Source organism: Sceloporus undulatus, chromosome 3 (genome assembly GCF_019175285.1).
Source record: "Sceloporus undulatus isolate JIND9_A2432 ecotype Alabama chromosome 3, SceUnd_v1.1, whole genome shotgun sequence".
Lineage (NCBI taxonomy): Eukaryota > Metazoa > Chordata > Lepidosauria > Squamata > Phrynosomatidae > Sceloporus > Sceloporus undulatus.
The window spans coordinates 5835628-5847492 of NC_056524.1; the positions used below are offsets into that span (position 1 = coordinate 5835628).

General features: G+C 40.2%; 1 protein-coding gene across 8 annotated transcripts in view; it reads left to right on the forward strand.

Annotated features, from left to right (window-relative positions):
- The window catches only part of GDPD5 (glycerophosphodiester phosphodiesterase domain containing 5), a 200461-nt gene that overhangs the window by 135508 nt on the left and 53088 nt on the right, over window positions 1-11865 (forward strand). For all 8 annotated transcript variants that reach the window (XR_006102957.1, XR_006102958.1, XM_042458354.1 and 5 more), the window contains exons 3-6: window positions 663-766; window positions 6539-6632; window positions 7631-7690; window positions 10293-10391. Coding sequence is in view for 6 of the 8 variants with exons in the window: in XM_042458354.1 (XP_042314288.1) it covers window positions 663-766; window positions 6539-6632; window positions 7631-7690; window positions 10293-10391 (357 nt within the window). In the remaining 2 variants the exon portion in view is untranslated. The remainder of the gene's footprint in view (window positions 1-662; window positions 767-6538; window positions 6633-7630; window positions 7691-10292; window positions 10392-11865) is intronic.

Genomic DNA, 11865 nt, shown 5'->3' on the forward strand with positions numbered 1-11865 from the left:
ATTATTATTATTATTATTATTATTATTATTATTATTATTATTATTATTATGGTGTTTGAGCATCAGTGGTATCCCCCCCTCTTGGGGTGTCACCTGGTGTGGTCTGAACCCCCAATACCCCTGTTGACGCCCCTGACCTGATTGTTAAATTTGGAATCATAAAGCACACAACAACACACATGCACACCTATTTTGCCATTCTCATGAGGTAGAGACTTTATGTGAATGGATGATGCTTCTCCTTTAACACATGTTGTAATATATGGCATGGGAGCGGTACTATTCCGTTACTTAAATATCCTCCTGAAATCTGAACTGTACAGTCACGATGGATTTTCCAGCTCATTTGGGAAATGTTTGCTGTTGTTGTCATGTGCTTTCAAGTAATTTCAAACTTATGGAGACCCTTGGCAAGATTTATTTAGAGGAGATTTGCCATTGCCATCCTCTGAGGCTGTGAGAATGTGACTTGCCCAAGGTTATGTGGCCGAGCCGAGCTTTGAACCCAGGTGATAGTCCAAGGCTCAAACCACTACCTCCCTCTGGCTTCTTTGGGAAATGTACATATGTGTATTTAACAATATTTATGTGATATGCCTTGCTACCCTGTCCTAGCTCTGTTAATTGGTTCTTTCCTCTCTCTCTCTCTTTTGCCTTCACAGTGGGAACGCCTCTGGTTCTTAATCCTCACTTTTTCTTTCTTCTTGACCCTGATCTGGTTTTATTTCTGGTGGGAAGTTCACAATGACTACAATGAAATCAACTGGTGAGTAAAGAGGAAAGTGGGTCTTTGTAGGGCACCTTTCCTTCCAAAGGTTGAATATCCAATGTTGTTTAAGGAAAGTTCCTAGCTTCTGACCCTAGAAGCAAACTGCCATTTTGGATGAATTTTTTTTGGGGGGGGGCTCTTTTTTCATAGGGGTGGGAGAAATAAACTGTATTAGGGTCGCTCTAAGTTGGAAACTCTTTGAAGGAACAAAAGAAGAAGTTAAAAAAGTAACTTTCCCAACTTCTGCGATCAGATCAGCATGGCCTTGTCTGCATTACCTATATCCCCAAATTCCATCTGAGCTGACTGCATGCTGTTTATGCAGTCCCCAAACTCCGAATTGAGTGGGGGCTTTTTCCACAATGCTCAGGTAAACAACAACAGCAGGGAATAACACCTAATAACAACAAGAAGAAAGAAAAAAGGTATTCTCAAAATCTAAAAAGTAACACAGTCCATATGAATAATATCCAAAGTATTTATATACAGCTTAAAATTCTCAAAACAAACCAAGTAGTATTGGAGTTACATTGTCTATAAAATACATTAAATGAGAACTCAAGTCCTATGTTCTCTGAAAAAACAATAATCCATCTCTGATGTCTCAAAAAGCCTTCAAAGACATAGCCTGTATTGAGAGACTTAGTGAAGAGTGACTTCCTTGAATGTCCTATGATTCCAGTCCACTATAGTTTTCAGCCAGAGACGTTTCAACCAATGGTCTTCTTCAGTGGCTGCAGTATCTATATCAGACTGTGAAATACAGCAGAGAAGTTGGTGATTTCTTTGTATGTTTATCATTCCACATAATGTACTTATATAGATACTGCACCACATGACGAAGTGAGTCCCAGCTTCTGCCCACCTAGCAGTTCGAAAGTATGTAAAAATGCAAGTAGATAAATAGGTACCACTTCAGTGGGAAGGTACAGTGGGCCCTTCGCTTATGTGGAAGAGGAATTCCACGTATGCTCGCACCCCATTGAAAACAATGGGGCGCATGTTTGCCATGCCGCACTGAGCACACCATATGTTTTATTGTCACATGGTTTCAGCGTAAGCTTGAAGCCACTTATAGTGCGCCCACATATAGTGTGGGTGCATTGTAACAGTGTTCTGTGCAGCCATGTTGGCTACATGACCACCAGTGTTGTTTTATGACAACGCTAGCTCCCTCGGCTTTGTAATGGAGATGAGCATCATCCCTTACAGTCGGAAATGGCTTGACAACCTTGTCAAAGGGCTAATCTTTACCTTTATCTTTTACACTGGGTTTTCCAAAAAAACCCAGAGGAAAATGCAACAATGACAAGTAACTGCCTTTCCATGTGGTCTTTGCAAGTGACCCTGCCAAATCACTTTGAGGTCAGAACAACCCATGGCCACAGTTGCAGCACTGTCCAGCTTGCAGGAAACACATGGGAAGACAGCCGCCCATCATTGCCACGTTTTGCTGAAGCAGATTGTGAGAAGGATTTGGGTGCAATTTGGGTCCAGAATACTCTGGGGGCAGCCCAGAGTATTCTGGCAAATGTAGAGGAGCCCCAAGCAATCTGTGTTTAGTTTAATTATGTCCTTGGGTCACATCCTTTGGCGGAGTGGCCCTAGTCACTCATCAGTTAACAAAATATTCCTTCTTGGAGACACACCAGAGTCCAGCCACAGCTGCTCAGATTCCATTGTGGGTAAGCCCTTGTTTCTTGAGATTTTGCTAGCGAGGGTCATCTTTGGTTTAAAGTGTTTTTATATATACTGAGTGCTTTTTTTCCTTCCCCTTGCAAACCCCCCACAACCCGTCTGGAATCTCTTTGAGAGAGGGTAGGGTGGCAGCATAAATAAATATGCCACCCACGCCTTCACAATCAGACATTGGCTGTCTGAGGAGGCGATGCTGACATTAAAAATAGCACTGCGCTCCGTGGTAAAATAATCAGGGAGGAAATAGCAACACAGCAGAAGAGCCTTAATTACCAAAAGCTCATCCTTAGTGAGAGAGGAAATGACATTTCCCAAGAGGCTGGTGCTAAGAACCTCGCAGGTGTGCTGTCGGATGTTTAGCGTTGCCTGGCGCAGTTAGCAGATCCCACAACATTTTGGTACAGAGAGCAATGTATTTCATGCAAAAATGCACTGCCTTTTTTTGTGCAAAATTATTGTCTATTGAACCCAAAAGAAACATTTATTGCATAGAGGAATTCTTTACAAAACAAAAACATTAAGAAATGTAAAAAAATCTTTCAAAAGTTGCCCATTTTCTTAATGTCACGGCAACTTTTCTTGCTGAGGATGAGAAAACTTGCAAGAATTGACGTTGCCTCTTAGGACCCCTGGGTTCTATGGGACAGTGACAGTCAAGGTCCAGCCTGGATTCATAAACTTATTCCTTTGTTTCATAAACTGTTTTTGTCTCTTCTTGACACCAGAGCTTGACACAATGTTGAATGTGGCACGTTTTAGTCTAGCAAGGTGCCTGTAATCTTTATGTAATTTAATTTAAGTATTCCTAACCTGCCTCTGTCATGAGATCCCAAGATAGCAGACAGCTAAGGCAAGCTGAACAATTTAAAACAATTCCAGATAAAAACAATGAAATAATTTACAAGTTGAGTCTCCCTTGTCTGAAATGCTCGGGACCAGAGGTATTTGGGATTTTTAAATTTTATTTTGGAATACCTATATTTTCATATACGTACGTAGTGAGATATCTCAGCCACCCATGCAAAAAGTTTTGGTGTTTGGGATGTTTTAAATTATCGAATTCTGTTTGAGAAAGACTCAACCTGTAGTTTTTTGTGGGTTTTTCAGGCTATGTGGCCATGTTCTAGCAGAGTTTCTTCCTGATGTTTCGCCAGCATCTGTGGCTGACATCTTCAGAGAAGAGCATCTTCCCTGAAGATGCCAGCCACAGACGTTGGCGAAACGTCAGGAACAAACTCTTCTAGAACATGGCCACATAGCCTGAAAAACCCACAAAAAATATATATGCTGGCCATGAAAGCCTTCGACTTTACACTCAACCTGTAAATAGGATAAAAGCAAAATCAACAGCTCACCAATTTAAAACAGCAGAAAAAGGACAAACCAGTTAAAACTGTGCATTGGAAAAGAAAAAGACACCCGACATGGAATGACTGGTTTCTGAAATTGATGACCTACTTTGAAATGGACAAACTTACCTGTTTAATTAGAGAAAAAGATTGGAATAGGCGGGAAAAAAGCTGGATGCCATTAATAGAATTCGTCAAGGATGAAAGGAAAATAGATAAATTTGTATGTTAGACTGTAAAAAGAAGGAAAATTAACAAGGAATGTATTGTATATATTAAGCAGAGTAAAATTTATTGATGATAAGAACAACATAGAATGTTAGCATACAAGAAGGTAAATGGCAAATAGAAATTCAGATTATAATATAAATGTATTAATGATTAAGATTAATCAAAATATCACAGACTAGTGAGCCTTTCCATCAGGAGGCTAAAATATTGTGGTGTATTGTTTATTTGATGTATGTTTGTAACATATGTAGAAATGTGTAATGTATGTAATATGTGTTCTTTTTTAACCAATAATTTTTTTTATTAAAAAAAACTTTAAAAAAAAGATTAGGTACCAAAGGCTTTAAGAGGAAGCCAGGTTTCTCTTGGTGCCTAAAAGAAACCTACACTGAGACCAGTTGGGCTTCCAAGGAGGGGATTTCGTGAATAGGGTGCCACAGCAGAGAAGGCTTTTCCCATGATGTATTGCTTCCATTGGTGGAACAAAGAAGAGGATTCCTCCTTCAGACCTTAGTTCAAGGTCTTGGCCACGTCACATGCTCTCAGCCTCAGAGGAAGGCAATGGCAAGCCGCCTCTGAACAAATCTTACCAAGAAAACCCCATGACAGGCTTGCCTTAGGGTTGCCGTAAGTTGAGAACAACTAAAAGACACACAACACACACAGCCTTCTCCTGAGGAAGTAGACTGAAGTCTACAAAAACTCGTGATGCCAACTTCTTTCTTTCCTTTAGTCTCAAAGGTGCTACAAGATCTCTCTACATGCCCTCTTCTTTGTGATTTGATTTGATCCCTGTATGTAGGCTCAGTGAGGTTTCTCCATCCTCTTCCCTTTTAAAAATTAATATTGCATTTACTGAGCTTCGCTTGGAAATGTGTTTATTTAAATGTACATTTTGTCATTTTATATCCTGGAGGAGATGGTAGAGGGGTATGTTTGGTACTACCAATTTATAGAGGTGATGTATATCAGTGCTTTTTAATCGTATCTGATGCAAGGAATCTTAGGGCTTGTTTCTCAATGTGTCAGGGACCTGCACCATATTTGTACCCATTGAGTACAACTGTTTCTTTCTTTCCTGGAAACTTGCTGTGGACTAGCACCAGTCCATGGACCACACACTGAGTAGCATGGGGTACATAACTCTTGGGGTTCTCTTGCGAATGACCCTGTTCTCATAGTTATAGGGCAGGCACACATAAGTGATTAAGCAAAAATGACTAAAATGCTCCCAGAGGATGAATACAGTTTTGAAAGAACAAAGGTGCCTTTAAATATAGAGAGGAACCCAAAACGTTTACCAGATAATGTCCAGAGATAAGGTTTTTAGTTTGGGCCCCAAGTTGTGCAATGCCCTCCCTTTGGAGGCCAGATTCGTGGTAATGTTGGCTTCATGTTTTTATCAAGTAAAGGCATGGCTGTTTATTAAAGTTTTGGAGAGCCCGCGTGAATCACTGTAAAATGTAAAGCACATACTTTTAAACTGTTTTGACCTTTTTAACCCATTCTAAATTGTTAATTGTTTAATATGTTTTCTGTCTGTTTACATTATTGCATTGCTTTAAATTCTTTTAATCTTTGCATTGATTTTATTTGTACACTGAGATGTTGTGACCAAAGGAGGGATATAAATATTTAAATAAATATGGAACCACTTGGGAAGCAAGGTGGCTAAACACAAGATTATCTAAAAACCTGATGACAGAAATGTTAAGACATAGTTAAACAACCATCACCTTAAAACACCATTACGTTTTAAAAAAAACTTTATTTCTGTTTCACAAAATTTATTACTATAGTAAATCAACAACAAAAAAATTGTTGTTCAAACAGGCTTATGAAAACACCATTATATTTTTTAAAAGGATAAAATCATTAAAAAACATAACGACAGGGCTGGCAAAAACTCTGGTATAAAGCTTTAGGGAGCCACCACCAGATAGAAAGATGGGCTTTCCCAACCTGGTGCCCCAATAGATGCATTGGACTGCATCTCCCATTATCATTATTATCATAACCAAGTTGCTTAAAGATGTGACCCTGGATTCTGCCTGCCAGCTCATTTAGTGGCCAGGCTGATAAGAATGTTCTGGAAGTTGACGTCTGAAAGGTAACTTTTCAAAATTGTAGCAAGGCTGGTATAGGCAAGATAGGACAGGGTTCAGACTCATGCATATCATGTTGGACTGTGGTTCCCCTCCATTGGCTGTGCTGGCTAAGGCTTTGGGGAGTTGCAGTTCAATGGCATTCTTAACCCAGGCTTGAGGAACCAGTTGTCTCAGCCACTGTATGATTAAATTTGTGGTGCACCATGCTCTGTCTTTCAAGGTGCATGAGCCCTAGTTTGTTCCGTTCACGTATTCAATTTTTGCCTTTTGTTTTTGATGGGGGAAAAGGGAGTTTAATCCTTCATTCAGTCTCACAGAGCTTTGACAGTGTTAAATACGTATGTCTAATCTCTTTTCTCAATTCCCTCTTTTTCATCCTTCAGGTTTTTATACAATAGAATGGGATACTGGAGTGACTGGTCCATTCCAATCCTTGTTACCACTGCTACTGGCTTCACATATATCACAGTTTTATTGGTGAGATTTCTATTGCTGCTGCATTACCTAAAATCCCAGCAAAATGTTTCTTGCTAAGCCTAGCAGCACAACATTGAATTTGTCATCCTGAAAGTGCATATGTATGGGTAGCTCTGTCTCTTTGATTTGTAGGTGATGTTGTCTCTTGTAGGACTGTTGAGAGGACTTCAGGCTATAGACAGCAAGTGAGATTTAATGTAGGGGACTGAAGTGAACATGGAGGAAATAGTCATCAGCATTCAATCTGACCACAAATTCCTGTCTTCATGAACCAAAAAACAGGCTAGTCTCACCTAACAATTTGCAGAGTGAAAAAAAAAAACCCATCCCCAAACAGTCAACTGCTGCTCCTGGAGCAGTAGTTTACTAGTAAACCCCAACACACCCCAAACTGGCCTAAAGTTGGCTGGAAAGGCCAGTAGTCAAAAATTATTTCATAGCTTCTAGGTGTAAGTTTGAGCTGTTTTCATGTGGCATTGGAGAGGTTCTGCCTAACACAGTCATACAGGAGTAAAAATAGCACTCATCACCTGCAGCAGTTGCCCATTCCTGTATTTTCATTGGCTGCTGGTCATTCCATTGCACTACAAGTCCCAGAATCTCCTATGATGGGTACCATTTGGTAGCTGGTGCTGGGAATACACCACAAAGGATGGCCAACATAATGTTATGCCCTGTTTCTGGCAGAATACAATGGGAGCTGAATGCTAGTCTTGACTAACCTTTTTGCTACCAACTAGTTTGAGAGCCAGAGTGATGCAGTGAGATGACCCTGGAAACAATATAATGCTCAGTAACATGAGAGGCAGTAGGAAAAGGGGCTATAGGTGGATGGATTCAGTCAAAGAAACCATGGCATTTAACATGTAAGACCTGAGCATTGATAGCTGGAGTTCTTGGAGGCCTCATTCATAAGAATGTCATAAGTTGAGGTCAGTCTGAAGATAAATAACAAAAACAAACCAACTAGTTTAACTGTCTTATCCATTTCCCCCCAGATTTTAGCTCTGTGCCACATAGCAGTAGGACAGCAAATGAACTTGCACTGGATCCACAAGGTAAGTTGTTGTTGTACACCAGAAACTACTGACACACACTGCATAAAAAACAAATGAAACTGAAACTGTGTACCCTTGTTTGAAATTAACCCCAATTGAAAGAAATGATACGGTCGGCCATCCGTATTCATGGTTCCCCTATCCATGGATTCAACCATCCACAGCTTGAAAATATTTTTCAAATATATAAATTCCAAATGTCATTTTACTATGCCTTTGCATTTAATGGGACTTGAGCCTTCATGGATTGTGGTATCCATGGCGGGTCCTAGAACCAAACCCCAGTGGATACCAAGGGCTCAAAATATCCACAAACTCCAGTCCATCAACAGGGGGTTGGACAGGGACAATGGCTTCCTGGGCAATGGCTTCCATGAATATTATAACACTGGTTAGCACCCCAGCCTTATCGTATCTCCTTTCTAGTTCCCAACCTGTGCACACCGTGTTCCAAAACTCTCTCCACCATTCCTATCATCACCCTGGCCTTAGGCAACATCTTCCCTCCTACATTTGTCCCTCAACAACCATTGTGAAAATGGGACTTGGCCCATCCTTGCCATACCCACAAATTTTTGCAATCTTTGACTATTCATACAATCTGATTATAGTTTTCCTGGGCACCAGTTCACGCCATACATCTGAGGAGAGAGACTATATCTACAAAAGCTTATGCTACAACTTCTTTCTCTTAGTGTGAAGAAATCTTATAGCATCTCTGAAACTAATTGAAAGATAGAAGTTGGCAGCATGAGCTTTCATAGACTTAAGTCTACTTCCTCAGATGCATTTGGCACATTCTATACTGGTCCAAATGGGTCTGAGGAAGTAGAATTCAGTCTTTGAAAGCTCATGCTGCCAACTTCTTTCTTTCAGTTAGTCTCAAAGGTGCTACAAGATCTCTTACATACGGATTTTACAGACAACATGGCTGTATCTTTGAATTCTTTCTCTTAGTTAGTCTCAAAGGTACTAAAACATCTCTTTCCATACTGATATTCCAGACTAACACGGCTATGTCTTTGAATTCTCTTCCCCCATTTTTTGTTTTGTTTAAGTAGAGGTTCTCAGAGATCTGAACATTATTTCAAGGGTCTCTCCAGGATCAAAAGGTTGAGAAAGACAGTTCTGGGGACTGGTTCTTCCAGGTCCAATTATTACACCACAGAACACTGTCTGAAATTGTTCACCTGAGATAGCTTTCCCAGAGATGCTGTACAGGGGACTTTGAGAACAGAGGCCGCCTGCAGAAGTGTTCTTGTACCTGTAGCTGTTCCTTCCAGTATGATTGTCAGGGTCGATGCCCCCAATACTTGGACTATGTCCTGCAACCTTCAAAGCTGCTGATTTATCTGGATGGGTTTGTTTTTTCTTGCTACCAGTTCTCACCCCTCCAAATGAGAATCATATCTGCTTGACAAAAGGAATCAAATAGCGGATGAGATAAAAGTACATGACAGACGCTTCTGTCTGAGTGGCATGAGGGTGAAACAGTCTGTTCTCCCTGCCACAGCATTTGGGGAAAAAAATGTCTTTCTTCCCTGATACAATCTAAAGCAAAGTAAAACTCATTAGGCTAGACCAGTAGAAAGAAACTTTTTATCAGCGCTTTGCTATTGTACTCTAAAATGCCTTCTGCATCAGCCAATTCTGGGAATAATTTAACTACTTCTCCCCACTCCCTCCTCCTCCTCCTGTGTTTTTAAAAGAGAGGTCATTCCATCAATCTTTACATCCCTCTCCTTTCTTTGTTGCAAAGAAGCAGGGAATGGATGGGGTCATTTTGAATGGCGTTCTTTTTTTCTTTTTCTTTTCATGATAATATGCTCCATCTTTCCTTGTTTATTTACAGACTTAGCTTGCAAACCCATTGAAAGCTTTGGGTCTGGATCACAGCTAGTATGCTTTGGGATTCTAGGTGTGGCATTCCAAGAAAGTAACATTTTTAGGCACTAAACAATTATATTTATGGCTCCTAATTTCAAGTTGGCCCTCCATGTCCACAGATTCTTTATCCACTCATTCAACCCTCTACAGCTTGGAAATATTCAGAAAAATATATAGATTCCAAACAAAGCAAACCTTGATTTTGCCAGTTTATTTTATTATTCCATTGTATTTAATGAGGCTTGAACATCCATGGATATTGGTATCTATGGGAGGTCCTGGAACCAAACTCCAGCAGGTAGCAAAGGCCCACTGTATAGACTAAAGCTTTAGAAGGGCTCCTAGCTCAAACTGTGTAGGAAATTCCTTCAGAGACATCTAGATCCATCAGCTTCTCTGGGGAAATGATCCCCCATCCCTGCAGAACCTGGAAGTAGTGAAAATGGGAAGAAATCTGTTTAAGTGTCTCTACCTACTTCTCTTTCTCTGGCTGTGAAGAAGAAATGGAAATAATCTACTTCCTGGTCTAGATTAGCCACAGTTCATTGTTATATTAAAACAGGGCCAAATTGTGGTTAGTTTAAACTATGGTTTATCAAAGCAAGCCAAGCTCAGAATGCACTTTTTTTCCTTCTTTGAAAAAGCCACATTTCTTCATTTCTCACAGGAGAAGAGGCACAAATATAATAATCTCTCTCATGTTCTTGCATTGCAGATTGGGTTGGTGACAACTCTGATATCAACGGTTGTAACAATGTGTTCTGTAGCCCAGCTGTGGGACGATGAGTGGGACATGGTGGTTATATCATTGCAAGTAAGTATTTAGCTCAAGGAGAGGAAAGTGGAGCAAGATAGTAATACAATTTTAGATTGCTGGGAGCTATAAGTAGGAATGGATTCTTGGAAACTCTTCTTGAAATTGGAAGGAAATGTTTCAGAGAACCAAAACGGAAATAATGCAATCACACAATATGTCAAATCTGTGGAACTCATTGGCTTTGGAAAAGTTACTTTTTTTAGATTACAGTTCCTAGACTACCTTGGATAGACTGGCCAATGACCATGTTGGCTGAGGCATTCTGGAAATTATAGTCCAAAAGTGACTTCTTCCAAGCTTTGGAAACTCATTGCTAAAGGATGTGGTGTGGGGTACAGATACAAATGAAATTAACCAAAAATAAAAGACTTAGGCTGCATCTGCACAGCAGAAATAATCCAGGCTGACACCACTTTAACTGCCGTGGCTGAATGCTATGGAATTCTAGGACTAGTAGTTTTGGGAGACGTTTAGTTTCCTCTGCCAGAGTTCTGGTGCCCTGCCAAACTACAATTCCCAGAATTCTGTAGCATTGAGCCATAATAGTTAAGTGTTATCAAATTGCATCAGTTCTGCAGTGTAGATGCAGCCTCAGATTTCCAGCCTAAGAGGTCTTTCTCCACCTGAGCCACTCTGAGAGCCTTTGTGGCTGAAGAGTGGGGTGCAAATACTCTAAAATGCCTGAGTTATTCTGCAGTACGGATGCAACCTTAGATGAATATAAGGATGGATAGATATAAGATGACTATAATCTTATATTCATTTTATGAATATAAGATGGATAGTTCAGTGTATGTGAATCATACATATATTTCATGCAGAGGTAGCCGTGTTGGTCATATAGCAAATCCAATAAAAAAATCCACTAAACCGTGATACCTTTGTTGGTCAACCAAAATGCACAATATACATGTTGCAAGCTTTTGAAGCTTCACTGGCTTCTTCATCAGGCAGAGTGTTAAAAATCATACAGGACAAAACAATAGCAGATGTTCATCATAGGCCTGCATTTTGCTGTTTCTTTTCTTAGTTAAGATGGTATGGAGGGGCATGTCTTGCAGGCTGGCACCTCCTCCTTCTGCAGAATATCTCATTATGTATATGTAAATATTTCAAAACTTGAAAAACTCCAAAATCCATTCTAGTCCCAAGCATTTTGACTCAACCTTTTACCCACATCTGGTTCATTTCCCCATTCCCAGCTTTAAAATCACATGTTTTCCTATGTTCTAGGAAGTTATAATAAATAACTGGAACTAAAGTCATCGCGTGTATAATGGTGTTTGCTATATTTAAAATTAGTGAGGAAACCTCGGAGGGTGGTGGAGTCTCCTTCTTTGGAGTATTTTAAGCAGAGGCCATCTATTCATCTCTCAGGGTGCTTTGATTGTGAGTTCCTGCCTGGCAGAAGAGCGTTGGACCCTATAGCCCAGGTTCAACCGGTGGGTTTCCATATTTAAATATCTGTGGG